This window comes from Anomaloglossus baeobatrachus, chromosome 8 (assembly GCF_048569485.1).
Source record: "Anomaloglossus baeobatrachus isolate aAnoBae1 chromosome 8, aAnoBae1.hap1, whole genome shotgun sequence".
Classification (NCBI taxonomy): domain Eukaryota; kingdom Metazoa; phylum Chordata; class Amphibia; order Anura; family Aromobatidae; genus Anomaloglossus; species Anomaloglossus baeobatrachus.
In genome coordinates, this window is record NC_134360.1 from 232,756,162 (window position 1) to 232,770,995 (window position 14,834).

General features: G+C 47.2%; 2 protein-coding genes across 3 annotated transcripts in view; one reads left to right on the plus strand and one right to left on the minus strand.

Moving 5' to 3' along the window:
* JAK1 (Janus kinase 1) overlaps nucleotides 1–3,609 on the plus strand; it is a 178,369-nt gene extending 174,760 nt beyond the window's left edge. Inside the window, exon 25 of the mRNA XM_075320348.1 lies at nucleotides 881–3,609. Within this exon, the coding sequence (XP_075176463.1) occupies nucleotides 881–982 (102 nt within the window). The 3' untranslated portion in view covers nucleotides 983–3,609. The remainder of the gene's footprint in view (nucleotides 1–880) is intronic.
* A 302-nt stretch (nucleotides 3,610–3,911) lies between these two features.
* RAVER2 (ribonucleoprotein, PTB binding 2) overlaps nucleotides 3,912–14,834 on the minus strand; it is a 54,204-nt gene continuing 43,281 nt past the window's right edge. For both annotated transcript variants that reach the window (XM_075320350.1, XM_075320349.1), the window contains exons 10-14: nucleotides 12,064–12,160; nucleotides 11,784–11,908; nucleotides 11,625–11,702; nucleotides 10,723–10,836; nucleotides 3,912–4,360 (exon numbers count right to left, since the gene is read on the minus strand). In XM_075320350.1, the coding sequence (XP_075176465.1) occupies nucleotides 4,235–4,360; nucleotides 10,723–10,836; nucleotides 11,625–11,702; nucleotides 11,784–11,908; nucleotides 12,064–12,160 (540 nt within the window). In that variant the 3' untranslated portion in view covers nucleotides 3,912–4,234. The remainder of the gene's footprint in view (nucleotides 4,361–10,722; nucleotides 10,837–11,624; nucleotides 11,703–11,783; nucleotides 11,909–12,063; nucleotides 12,161–14,834) is intronic.

Consider the following 14,834-nt stretch of genomic DNA (forward strand, 5'->3'; position numbering starts at 1 on the left):
TCATACAGACTCTTAAGGCTGCTGGGATTCGGAGCGCCCTCCACCTGTGCAGAGATGCTGGAGAATAGGTTCAGTGACTTGGTGATTGTGGTTTGTAGAGGTTTCTTAAAGGGAACTAAATATCAGGATTTTGGTATATAAGGTGCAGCACTGGCACTATCAGGCACATTGTGTACATACCATTAGTGGGCAGCTCGGATGTTTAGGCTGTGAAATCTAAGTTTATGAAGTTTGAAAATTCATCCACTTTTTGATTGACGTGTGCACCTCTCCAGATAATATCTGGGCGGACGATATCATAGCTACAGCTAATCGGGGTTAGATCAGCTGTTCTCCAGTCCTGTTGTGACTGCAGGCGCTACTGGTGAGATCTGAAGAAGTGAGGGTGCATTCGCCGCCCTCTCATGCACAATACTAGGTACTGCGAGCTTCAGAAACATGGTGCTGGAGATGAGCGCTATGTGCAGGTGCCAACTCTGACGCCGTGTTTCTGAATAGAGAAATTTACATACAGCCAGTGAGGGGGAGGAACAGGCGGCGGGTAGTGTGCGCAGGAATCATGTGCATAACCCGCCCGGACAGTATCAGCAGAGGTGCACACGTCAATTAAACAGTGGATGAATTTTCAAACTTCATAAACTTGGATTTCACCGTCTAAACACCCGAGCTGCCCACTAATAGTATGTACAGCCTGTGCCTGATAGTGCCAGTACTGCACTGGCTGCACCTTTTATATACCATTGATTCCCTTTCATACAGAGTGCTAATTCTGCTTGATAGTTTTAATTCTCTCGCCTATTGGTTATAGAAAAGGTTTTATTTACTTTGGCTTACCAAACCCAATGTTGAGTGATATTTATTTTTAAATTTTATTCTCTAGGTTTATCAACTGATGCTGAAATGCTGGGAGCAGAACCCCAGTCATCGTGATTCCTTCCAGACCTTAATCCAAGGCTTCACAGATCTGACCAGCAAGATGTAACTCGAGTGGAGGAAAGAATGACTATTATTGCTGCTCCCATGGATGCATATTCTAGATCCAGTATGTCAGTCTTCCTCTGTGGGACTAAAGCGTCTCCTCTGGACTTGGCACTGATGGAGCGTTACTGGTGAACTATGCATAGTGCACAACGACATCCCTGTGTGAGCTGTGTGCCAGGATTATAACATGTAACATAGGAGCACCACAGCCATATATAATCCACTTCTCAGGATTTCTGTTTCAACCATTTTGGATCTTTTTTGAACTGCTGCTTCAGCTTAAGTGGACAAAAAAAAAATTATATATAAATAAAAAGTATGGATTCTGGGGACGTCTTCAGCATCACATTGTAGTTCCACCATCTTCCTCCTCTTAATAATGCAGGATATGTTTACAACTTACATTTGAATTTTAGCTAGGCCCTTTTTTGGTGTCATGTTAGTAATACACTGTATACACAGTCTGTATTTATTCACCTCCATTTTTGTGTATAGAAGCCAATGCTGACTTTAGTGTTATAGATGTTTAAAAATATATAGCAAATCCCCTAAAAGCAAGCTGCTTTAATTGTTTAGTAAATTGATCATTTTCTGCATTTCTAGGTAACTTGAGGTGGAAGTAGAATAATGTAGCTGCTGGCAGCCTCCACTAGGGGGAGCTTATTGCACTAACTGTACAGATAGTATGCACCATCTTGTGGTCACCAGAGGGGGTGCAGACACATTATAGTGAAGTTTGAATGGAAAGATCTGTTGTATCCAAGGATGATAAAGGTGCTGTACTCACAAGCTTAGTGTGAGCCTAAGCACTTGCAACTCAGTGGGCATCTGCCACATCTGTGCTATGTAGGGGTCAGTTTTACACTGCTATTCATTTAAAGGGTAGAAAGAGCTTACAGACTCCCTTTAAATAAAACTACAGCTATGTCTCCCATCTCATACCTTTCTTTGAGGCATTCCCATGGTATGGCACCCATTTTTACAATCAGTGACTATTGATCCTGTGCAGACATCTTGATGTGCCTCCTATAAACTCAGACTAGTGAGCAGCTTATACTCACTAGATGACCAAGTATCTGTTTACAGTCAGTAACAGCCATCTTTTCTATAAGCCACCTGCTGTAAATAGATTTCCATGCATTTTCCTCACAGCACGTACTGCACAAAGTGTAGGGGGCTTTCAGGCTTTTCTTTTATGCATTAAAGTCTGCAAATTTTTTTTTTTTATACCAGGCAACTAGAAACTATATGCGATATAGGACAGAAAAGCATAAAATTCATGACTTATATGTATAAAAAGGGAAAAAATCCAATGCCTGGAATCCTACAAAGTGCAGCGTTTCTTATTGTCAAATGAGCCATCATCAAGTGTAGTGTAGTACACACTCGCGCTGCAACAATCTTTCTGGAGTAGAAGATGCTGAATACATGAAAAGGCACATGCCACAATGAAACTGGTGTAAAAATGATAAAGATGCCATAGGTTTTACAACTTTTCAAAGCTTTTCTCCCCAAAAAATGACAAGTTTTGATATACCAAAAAGTGAGACATGGGTGTGTACTGTTCTGCTGGTGAAGAATTCAGAATAATTGATATTGGTTTATTCCCAAAATGTTTAAGCCAAATAGACTTCATCCTTCCCCTATGGAAGAAGTCAGTTTGGCCTTGGGAATAAACCAATAACTTTCTATTCCTCTGAATCCTATGAATTCTTCACCAGCAGCACAGCACACTGACCTTTCTCCTTTTGTTACGTATCAATGTTTGCTATTCAGCAGGGCAGCTGTTGGCAAAAGCGTACAGCCACAACTTTTGTCCATTTTGAAAGGATTGATTATTGCAAGTTTTTGTTTTTTTTTTTTAATATTGGAGTTTATGGAAAACAGATCTGTTAACTGATTGCTATTTTTCTTTTATTTGAAACTGATCCAGTAAGCAAATGCAAAAACAGATGGCTAAGTAGAAATCAGTTAAATTAGCAGTTTCCGATAGACTCCAATGTAAAAAAAAAATAAAAATTCCTGCAAAAATCAATTGTTTCAAAACGGACAAAATTTGTTTGCACAACTTTTGCCATTCTAATGGATGATTACTTTACATGTGAACTTAGCCTGAAGCTTCAACTGCTGTGCTTTCTCAGCATTCTGTTTTATTGTGTTTCTATTTGCACTCAAAACATGATGCTATTTGGTCAATCATTAGCCTAACTTTTTTTCTTTCTATTTGTTCAGTAGTCAAATTTGGAGCACTTTTGTCCATCAGAAACAGCCCAAGAATTAACACGGAGCTGCCTTTTCTAAAAAAACAAAAACAAAACACCAAAAAACCTAAATATATAAACTATAGCCATGGTTTTCTATTGAAATTGAGAGGAAATTTATTTGAAACTGCTTTTTACCCCGATTCTGGTGCAGATTCTGCTTCAAAAATCAAATGTAAGGAAAAAAAAAAATAAACTCCTTATGGGCAGAAGACTGATGATCGCAGAAACTTTGGTCATGTAAAGGTTGAGGACTTAAAATGGAAATTACTAATGTTTTGTTTTCTTACATTTTCTGCATTATTATTATTAATGTGAATCTCAGCACTTTGTAACTATTTCTATCAATAAATATTCTATGAAACAAGAGCCTGGTCTCCTTCACAGCAGAAATTAAGATACCACTATAGGGCTGCTTGAGACAAGCTGCATCCTGACTTTATATGGCGGCACTTTGGTTAGCAGCTTTGTAATACTCATACCAATTTTTTCAGTAAAGCTCTAAAGTTGGACATTACCTAGATGAGACATAAACCATACTTGCTACACAATGGATTGTGCTCAAACCTTTTCTGTACAGCACCTAACGACTGCATATTGTATCGCTATAAGCTTCTAGCAGTCACCATGGAGCCACAGACCACAAAGGGTCAATGATAAAAGGAGAAGTTCCCTAGGATTTTTTTTTATTGCTTAATATTTACAAAAGGGAAAAGAAAACAAAACGTCTGCAGGCCATAACAAGAATATAAGAAATCATCTCCATTAAATGTATATACCAAGTCACAGCTAAGTGTAGAAAATATCTACAAATCTTCACCGAGATTTCACCTGCTTTTATAGAACAAATCAGCCTGAGAAATTTTATATATATTTGTATGTATCTTCGTTTAGGCAAATCTAACCCTTTCAGTGCCAGACTAAATGGCTTGCAAAGTCAGTATAACCCACTTTGTGCATCTTTGGGTGTGACAGTCGTACGTGAGCAAATCTCAATAGACCTTCTTCCTCTTGAAGTAAGCCTCGGCGTCGCTGGAGACTTGGCCATAGTGATCGGGGTATCCAGGGCCGGCGTCTGGGCTGGAGAGAAGATACGCTCTCTTCTCGCTGCCAGTTACCTGCGGTAACAAGAACAGTAACTGGAAAGGCAGCATGCTTTTTTTGGGAGAGGATGCATCAGGCAAAGTATTCAGACATTATCATGCATGTGCATGTTGCATTTTGGTTTCATTAAACAATTTTACTTTCAGGCGTTCACAGGCTCTTGTTCCCTAAACATTAATGGCTTGTAAGAGGCGTTAACTGAGAATCAATCAGTGAATTATTCTATTTGTCAACTCCTATCTGTTGATTTATGACTACGGACTATATAAAAGTTCAGGTGACCTTTTTGATGTGGTCAGAAATCAGATAAGAGGAGCTCAGAATGATGTCTTTTTCATGACCTGTGGCCAGTTTGCATATTGTGGTCCTTAAGCTGGGTTCACACATAGCGACAACGACGTCGCTGTTACGTCACCATTTTCTGTGACGCAACAGCGACCTTGTATGTTGCTGTTATGATCGCTGCTTAGCTGTCAAACACAGCGACGCAGCAGCGATCATAACGTCGCTACATGTGCAGAGAGCAGGGAGCCGCGCACACTGCTTAGCGCTGGCTCCCTGCACTCCTAGCTACAGTACACATCGGGTTAATTAACCCGATGTGTACTGCAGCTACATGTGCACAGAGCAGGAGCCGGCAGCACAGGCAGCGTGAGAGCGGCGGAGGCTGGTAACGAAGGTAAATATCGGGTAACCACCTTTGTTACCCGATGTTTACCCTGGTTACAGCTTACCGCAGCTGCCAGATGCCACCTCCTGCTCTCTGCTCGCTTCATTTCGTCGCTCTCTCGCTGTCACACACAGCGATCTGTGCGTCACAGCGGGAGAGCAACAATAAAAAAAACCGAACCAGGGCTGTGTGTAACGAGCAGCAGGGGCCAGATCGCTGCTCAGTGTCACACACAGCGAGATCGCTAATGAGGTCACTGGTGCGTCACAAAAAACATGACTCAGCAGCGATCTCGCTGTGTGTGAAGCACCCCTTACTAGAAGTGTAAAGGTCCAGTCACACAACGCGATCGTTACTACGTCACAGTTAAATCGTTGGTGAGATGTCACACAGTCATTTTCTTTAGTAACGATGCACCGACCTGTATAACGATCTCATTGGGCGTTGGGACCCTGTCACACAGCAGCTATGTAACGATTCCGACCTCGAATAGGGGTGTAGTGTTTGACGCTGTGAGCCACGTAGGCGTGCATATGCATTGCCTTTTCCACACCCCTCCGCTCCGATTAGTGCCAATAATGCATTCTGATTAGGCGGCCGGCCTAGAAGGCAACTTTGTATCGCTTCATCCTTTGTCCCTTTTGAGCCTTGCTTTGAGGATAGAACCTGCGACTCCACCCGGATTCAAATCGTACTTTGTTCCCGGTTGCTTGCTTTTCGGATCGAAGCTGCATCTGGATTCATCCCTCCTTCGATCCCAATCAGGAACAAAGTACGAATGAATCAGGGTGTAGTCGCAGGTTCTATCCTCAAAGCAAGGCTCAAAAGAAGGGAATTTTGTTACTTACCGTAAATTCCTTTTCTTCTAGCTCCTATTGGGAGACCCAGACGATTGGGTGTATAGCACTGCCTCCGGAGGCCACACAAAGCATTACACTAAAAAGTGTAAGGCCCCTCCCCTTCTGGCTATACACCCCCCGTGGGATCACGGGCTGCTCAGTTTTAGTGCTAAAGCAAGAAGGAGGAAAGCCAATAACTGGTTTAAACAAATTCACTCCGAAGTAACATCGGAGAACTGAAAACCGTTCAACATGAACAACATGTGTACCCGAAAAAAACCAACAATCCCGAAGGACAACAGGGCGGGTGCTGGGTCTCCCAATAGGAGCTAGAAGAAAAGGAATTTACGGTAAGTAACAAAATTCCCTTCTTCTTCGGCGCTCCATTGGGAGACCCAGACGATTGGGACGTCCAAAAGCAGTCCCTGGGTGGGTAAAGAAATACCTCATGTTAGAGCTGCAAAGACAGCCTTCCCCTACGGGGAGGTAACTGCCGCCTGCAGGACTCTTCTACCTAGGCTGGCGTCCGCCGAAGCATAGGTATGCACCTGATAATGTTTGGTGAAAGTGTGCAGACTCGACCAGGTAGCTGCCTGGCACACCTGTTGAGCCGTAGCCTGGTGTCGTAATGCCCAGGACGCACCCACGGCTCTGGTAGAATGGGCCTTCAGCCCTGATGGAACCGGAAGCCCAGCAGAACGGTAGGCTTCAAGAATTGGTTCTTTGATCCATCGAGCCAGGGTGGCTTTTGAAGCCTGCGACCCTTTGCGCTTACCAGCGACAAGGACAAAGAGTGCATCCGAGCAGCGCAGGGGCGCCGTGCGGGAAATGTAGATTCTGAGTGCTCTCACCAGATCTAACAAATGTAAATCCTTTTCATACCGAAGAACTGGATGAGGACAAAAGGAAGGCAAGGAGATATCCTGATTAAGATGAAAAGAGGATACCACCTTAGGGAGAAACTCCTGAATGGGGCGCAGCACTACCTTGTCCTGGTGGAACACCAGGAAGGGAGCCTTGGATGACAGCGCTGCTAGCTCAGACACTCTCCGAAGAGACGTGACCGCCACTAGAAAGACCACTTTCTGTGAGAGACGAGAAAGTGAAACATCCCTCAGAGGCTCGAAGGGCGGCTTCTGGAGAGCAACTAGTACCCTGTTTAGATCCCATGGATCTAACGGCCGCCTGTACGGAGGGACGATATGACAAACCCCCTGCAGGAACGTGCGCACCTGAGAAAGTCGTGCTAGACGCTTCTGAAAAAACACGGATAGTGCCGAGACTTGCCCTTTAAGGGAGCCGAGCGACAAGCCCTTTTCCAACCCCGATTGCAGGAAGGAAAGAAAAGTAGGTAACGCGAATGGCCAGGGAGATACTCCTTGTGCAGAGCACCAGGATAAGAAAATCCTCCACGTTCTGTGGTAGATCTTAGCAGAAGTGGACTTCCTAGCCTGTCTCATGGTGGCAACGACTCCTTGGGATAATCCTGCAGACGCTAGAATCCAGGACTCAATGGCCACACAGTCAGGTTCAGGGCCGCAGAATTCCGATGGAAAAACGGCCCTTGGGACAGTAAGTCTGGTCGGTCTGGTAGTGCCCACGGTTGGCCGACCGTGAGATGCCACAGATCCGGGTACCACGACCTCCTCGGCCAGTCTGGGGCGACGAGTATGACGCGGCTGCAATCGGATCTGATCTTGCGTAGCACTCTGGGCAAGAGTGCCAGAGGTGGGAACACATAAGGGAGCCGGAACTGCGACCAATCTTGCAGCTGCCTCTTCTGCTGAAGGGGCTGGGGGAGAAATATCCAACAGTCTATTGATGGCCGCTATAAGGTCATTTACCATGGCGTCACCATCAGGAGTATCCAGATTGAGAGCGGTCTCAGGATTAGACTCCTGATCACCCTCCTCTGTGTCATCACGCAGAGACTCTTCTCGCTGAGACCCTGATCCGCGTGATGACGTGGAGGGTCTCTCCCAGCGAGCTCGCTTAGGCTGCCTGGGACTGCCATCTGAGTCAGAGCCTTCAGCCTGAGATGCTTGGGACCCCCTTGAAGCACGGATTAACTCCAACTGAGGGGGACCGGGGAACATTGACGCAGCAGTGTCCATGGGCTGAGTAACTGGCCTGGCCTGCAAGGTCTCTAGGATTTTTGTCATAGTGACAGACATCTTGTCAGCAAAAACTGCAAACTCTGTCCCCGTCACCGGGACAGGGTTCACCGGTGACTCTGCCTGGGCCACTACCACCATAGACTCCGGCTGACGAAGTGGCACAGGGACCGAACATTGCACACAATGGGGGTCTTTGGAACCTGCCGGTAGATCAGCCCCACAAGCGGCACAAGCAGCGTATACAGCCTGTGTCTTGGCACCCTTGCGTTTTGCGGATGACATGTTGTCGTCTCCTCAGAGCAATATAGGGTATACAGCCAAGAAGCGACCTCAGTGCAATATATATATATATGTGGTATAGAGAAAAAAATACACCAATATAACACTGTGGCACTAGTGGGGCCAGCACTAATGTGCTGCTTACCGCCCGCTTAACGCGGGTGTGTGGTCGCCAGAAATCCCTTGTCTGGGTCTCCCAGCGCCTGTGTCCGTTCTCCAGCCAGACTGCATGTAGGAATGGCTGCCGGCGCCCTGTGGAGAGGGGCGGGCCCTGGGCGTGCTGCAGACAAAGAGCGGGAACTGGCGTCCCACTGTGCCCAGTGAGAGGGCTGGAGTATGTAAATAAGACTCCAGCCCTCGGCGCTGACTATCGTACAGCGTCTCTCCCTTGCCCTGATTGACAGGGTGGGGGCGGGAACGAAGCGGAGCTAGGCCGCAAAAGCCGGGGACTAGATTTATAAGCGCCGCCGTCGTAAAAGCACGGTCGGCGCTAAGTCCCCGGCGCACCACAAGTCTCAGCCGCGCCGCCGCTCTAGGGGCGGCCGGCGCGGCAGTCCCCAACACATAAAGTCCCTCAGAGAAACTGCAGTGACTGTAACCCCAGCGCGCAGCGCTACTGTCCCCGGCGCACTAGCACACCCAGCAAGTCTGGAGTGTGCGCGGCCTGTCCATACGGGGACACAGAGTACCTGAATGTTGCAGGGCCTTGTCCCTGAATGGTACCCAGCTCCGTATCCAGCAGGTTCCATGGGTCTGTGGATGGAGCCCGGCCTCAGGGCTTGGGGGCCGGTAAGATCCCACTTCCTCAGAGCCCCTCAGGGGGATGGGGAAGGAAAGCAGCATGTGGGCTCCAGCCTCCGTACCCACAATGGGTACCTCAACCTTAACAAACACCGCCAATAGGAATGGGGTGAGAAGGGAGCATGCTGGGGGCCCTAGTATGGGCCCTCTTTTCTTCCATCCGATATAGTCAGCAGCTACTGCTGACTAAACAGTGGAGCTATGCGTGGATGTCTGACCTCCTTCGCACAAAGCTTGAAAACTGAGCAGCCCGTGATCCCACGGGGGGTGTATAGCCAGAAGGGGAGGGGCCTTACACTTTTTAGTGTAATGCTTTGTGTGGCCTCCGGAGGCAGTGCTATACACCCAATCGTCTGGGTCTCCCAATGGAGCGCCGAAGAAAGGAACAAAGCGTGAAGTGTTACCCAATCAGAACGCAGTACTATTCTCAGCACCAACCAATCGGTACAGAGGGGGCGCGGAAAAGGTGACGCAACTACACGCCTACATGTCACACTTTAAGGGGTACTTTGCACACTACGATATCGCAGCTGCTATGTCGGTGGGGTCAAATTGAAAGCGACGTACTTCCGGCGTCACTCTCGACATCGTAGTGTGTAAAGCCTAGATGATACGATTAACGAGCGCAAAAGCGTCATAATCATATCATCGTTATAGCGTCGGCGTTAACCATAATTGCCTTGCTGCGACGGTCCGATGTTGTTCCTCGTTCCTGCGGCAGCACACATCGCTGTGTTTGAAGTCGCAGGAGCAAGGAACATCTGCTACATGCATCCAGGCCACCAATGTGGAAGGAAGGAGGTGGGCGGGATGTTTACAACCTGCTCATCTCCGCCCTCCGCTGCTATTGGCCGCCTGTCGTATGACGCCGCACGACCCGCCCCCTTAATAAAGAGCGATGTCGCAGGACAGGTGAGTGCATGTGAAGATGGCGTAGCGATAATGTTCGCTATGGCAGCTATCACCATGATATCGCATCTGCGACAGGGGCGGGGACTATCGCACTCGACATCGCAGCATCGCCTTGCGATGTCGTAATGCGCAAAGCCCGCCTAAGTTCTCATATAGATCGTTAACGAGATCGTTGGTAGGTGTCAAACATACAGGTCCATCCTGCCCAGCAGGACTCCCAACGAGCCAAAAATGGCCCAGGACATTCAGCAACGACCAACGATCTCACAGCAGGGGGCGGATCATTGGTACGTGTCAAACATAACGAGATCGCTGGTGAAGTCGTTGTTTCGTCACAGAAACTGTGACATAGCAACAATGGCATTAGCGATCTCATTATGTGTGAAGTGGTCTTAACACCAGCCTTAAAAAGATAAGTTACACACACAGAACAAGGTCACTGATACACAAGATCACTCAGCTTTCCTGCACATTACTGGCCACAACGCCTGTAAGAGCCACATTTGTAGCCCAAAATACATGCAATTAGACAGAGGAGGGGGGGGGGGGACTAGAACACACAGATAAATATATCCAGACTTATGCCTGGTGCAGGGGGCGCAGTATGACATCGGAATATGAGGTGCAGTAAGGAGCCCCCCTCCAGGATCCATTACCTCTGAGTTTCCCTTTATCAGGCTCTATATTAGACATCCACTACCAGGTCTCCTGTCTTCACACCTGGGCAATGTTTTACGTCTGACACCAGAGACACTCACCTTTTCTGCAGATCCGGTGATCCCCGGCTGGTACAACGCTTGTGCGTTCGCATAGTAAGTGGGCGCTGCTTGGACGTACGTGTTGTAGTCCCCAAAACCCAAACTGGAAGACGACTGCAGACAAAGAAAAGAGTGATTAAACCCTTAATGACAGCGACTTTTGTTTCTCGGCCTATCAGCAGCCATAACTTGTTTTTATGAATGTGGAGTTAAAGTATAAGGGCACAGTCATTTATACGAACCCTCCAAATTCTGCCGTGTTGTCGCACAGTGGGGACTAAGCCTAATGGTGTTCATTAGGGGGTTACACAGAGTAAATGTGCTACCTGATCGTAGTCGCCCCCTCACCTGCGGACTGGTAGGAGGTCACCGGCTGCTGCTCCTAATGTAAAAGCTGCAGGTTGTGCCACACGTCCGCCCACGCTGTCTAAACATAACGATGCAGGAAGGAGGGGGTCTCTAATTTTGTCACCCGTGTGCTCGTTCTGAACACCCACGAGGGAAGCTGTATAATTTACAGCAGGTCTGAAACTCCAAATATTAACAGAGCGGCTTCAGCGCGAGTAATTACTATGTACATACATAATCTGCGCACCAGCTTGGAGCAGGCAGCTCTGCATCTGTTCTCCCTCCTCTATAGCCGGGGAAGGGGAACAAACCGAACCCTCAAAATAAAAGCTGCCAGCTTGATCTATTCACGGGACGGTTCTGGCATCCCGCCCGCGCTGCTTATTGAAACCAAATAAATCCTCCGACAGGAAGACAAAGCTCCATGTGAGCGGCAAACTGAGCAGAAAAATATTACAGATGGGTATCTGCGCTGTCACAGCCATGTTTATTGCCTTTAGTCATCTCAAAATATTACATGAATCATCTCTGCAAGTAAAATATTGCGCTCTTACCTGGCCGGTGTCACCTGCAGCGTCAGTCTGGTGTCCGCTGTACGTGGAGTATTGGTCATACCACTGCTGCAGGCCCTCCTGGAACAGAACAGCAGAGAATCGTCACCATCAGACGGCCACTTACCACCACCCGGAGCAGCGCTGCGACTTCAGCTCCACCTGAGAGTAGTCCCCGTATTGCTGGCCGTAGGCGACGTAGCTGTCCAGTCCCGGCTGCGCTGCAGCTGTGTCCTGAGAGATTAGTCCGTCCATAGTGTGAGAGTGGAGCGCCCTGATGACCATTCCTACAAGATAGAATAGAAGCCGCTAATATAGATAATGCTGATTTTTTAGGACCCCTCCTGCAGAAAACACAATGTTCTGATGGATACAAATGGCTAATTTTTTTTAGACACAGTTGATATTTATTCCCAGTTATACATCTCAATATGTCAGATACCTGGAAGCACGCTGGCCAGGTCCAGGTATGGGTTGGTGCTGAGCCGGAAGTCCCTGGGCGGCTCCCCCAGCAGCGACGTCTGGGTGCTCGTCTTATTCTATAATATGAACAATGGTGACTTATAAAAGTGTGATAATTCAGTCCTGAACATTTGCTATATGCCTATATGTGAGCACAGGGTCGGCAGGTTAGGTTCAATATCCATTCATGAGATGTAAGTAAATCCTTACACTGTCCGTGCCTCTCATAGATCAGATATGAATCTACAGAGCTCCAAATCTCTGTGCCTGCAGCCACCACTAGGGGGAGCTCAGGAGGTAAAAAATTACACAAAGTAATGGAGCAGTAATAAAAATATATATACATTAAATATATTTTGTATTTGTTTTTTTATTTAAAAAAAAAAATCTATAATATATTTTCAATTTTTCTTTTAATAAGCTCATCTAAATAGTTTTCTAACTCCTCTAGTTACAATAGCATTTTTGCACCACTAGGGGGAGCACGCTCAGTTGCACTGTATACCATAGCCTCCTGAGCTCCCCCTAGAGGTCGTTGCAGGCAGCAGAGGTTTGGAGCTGTATCACAGTGTCCCGGCAGCTTCACATCTTTTTGGCACAGGAGAAGGTTTCTTGTGTTGGTGTGTGACCAGAGCAATATGTGAGAGCTGGTTGACTATTCTCATCCATAGCTAAGCCGGGCCCATTCTCTGTCACAACTCGTGCATAGACAGAATGGGGCTGGCTTAGCCAGTGATATAAGAAGTCAGCCGGCGCCTTCACACATCGGACATGACATTAATAAGAAAGGGTTCTGCTTTTCCTGTGCATGGTCACAGTGCCAGTCGCCTAACGATCATATATTATGATGACACGCGGACACAATGATCGGCGAGTTTGTGTCATTTGGGCCTGTGTCGCACGTTATTAAAGCTGAAATAACAGCACGACTTCTGGAGACCCAGGACTGTCCCGAAATATAGAGCAGACACCTACAGGCACATCTGTTAGTCCATCCTTATTTAATATACCTTACGATTTGCGCAGAATTAAAACTTCTGCAACTATTATAACTTCTATTCCAATTCCTCAACATATATCTGATTGCGGTCAGTGAATGAAAACCCTCCTGATTCCATTCAATGACAGTAAACTTTTACAGATCTCATCTTGCTCTCAGGGATTCATTGGGCGATTTACTGAAGTTTGCACACATACTCGTAGTAGCTCGTAGATTAGAAAAGATTTAGAGACTTCATCTGATTATAAAAAAGCCACAGGAGCTGACATTAAAACCAGACATCTTAAAAGGGGTGTGGATTATACATGGCTGTCAGTCATTATATGCACGCTGGTCCCTCGCATGCTCATCTGGCACATGTTACTCCGGCGCACTCTAAGGAAAACGCCAGTCTGGATGAATTAGAGCCAATGTAAAACTCCCTGCGCTTCTGACTGATACATTGTAGCAAACCAGCAGTAAGTGCAGCCGCTGCTGAGGCTTGTAACGTGTAGCTTTGCCACTAGGTGGCAGTGTTGCACAGGAGGCGTCCCCATCGCTCTACACCAGGCCTGCACAACATGTGGCCCGAGGACCTGTCCTGCCGACGCCGCTCCCTGCTGCTAATATTTACATGTATTCACGTCTCTTGGATGCGAATACATTTAAAACCTGAGCGCCGGCACTGAGGCAAAGGAGAAGAAAAGCTGGCAGCCCCTGCTCTGACGCGAGGTCATCACACTGCTGTCATCACACTGCTGCCGGCATCGCAGAGGCAATGGACATCTTGGCCTCGGAAAGTGGTCCATGGAGGAGCTGAAGATTAAATGTATGTCAAGGCGCGCACACTAGGGGAGCATATTGTGAAACGGGGAACAATACAGCGACGAGCAGTGGAATATTATGGAAAGGAGCAGTTTAAGGAGATATTATGGAGAGACTCAGTGTGTGGGGGGGAGCAGGATTGAGAGGGGTAAGGACAGTATTGTGAGGGGCAGTGTTTGGGGGATATTATGGATAGGGGCAGTGTGGGAGAAAGGGACAGCAGTGTGGGTGGAGGAATATTATGGAGAGGTGTATTGTGGGGGGATATTATGGAGGGGTACAACGTGTGGGAATATTATGGAGAGGCACAACATGTGGGGGGCGATATTATGGAGAGAGGCAGTGTGGGTGGGGGGAGGAATATTTTGTGCAGAAAGCACAGTGAGGGGCAATGATTTATACAGGGTCGCAACATGTGAGATATTTTTATTTATGGGCATTATAATGATACTTTTGTTTTTAAGGCAATCATATTGTGATGTTGGCATACTTGTAGTATTATGGACTGGAAGTGACTGGGCATGACCGCTTGGAGTTAGTGGGCGGAGAGGAGATAGTGGGCGCGACCTAGTGCCGGACGTTAGTGCGCAAGAGTGGAGACATGGCCCGGCGTTTCCTTTTGCAGCGCAGTGTAAGAAACACAAGTGGTCATGGAGTTGTTTATAATAGAAGTGGGGGTCTGGGGGTAACACCTGCACTCAGGAGAAGACACAGACTCCCCGAGCATAATTAAAGCAGTATACTTGTAGCCTAGTTGGTGGACATGATTACCCATCTTGGTGAGTAATTACGCAGGGGGTGGGGGGCATTTCCTCATTTTATTAAACATTCATTTTCATTCCTGGGCAGTCACGCCCACTGTCTCCGGGCAGTCATGCCCAGTTACTTTCAGTCACCGATAAAAAAATATGCCGGAAAGTTTTGCTGAAGGCGGAGAACAGGGATGT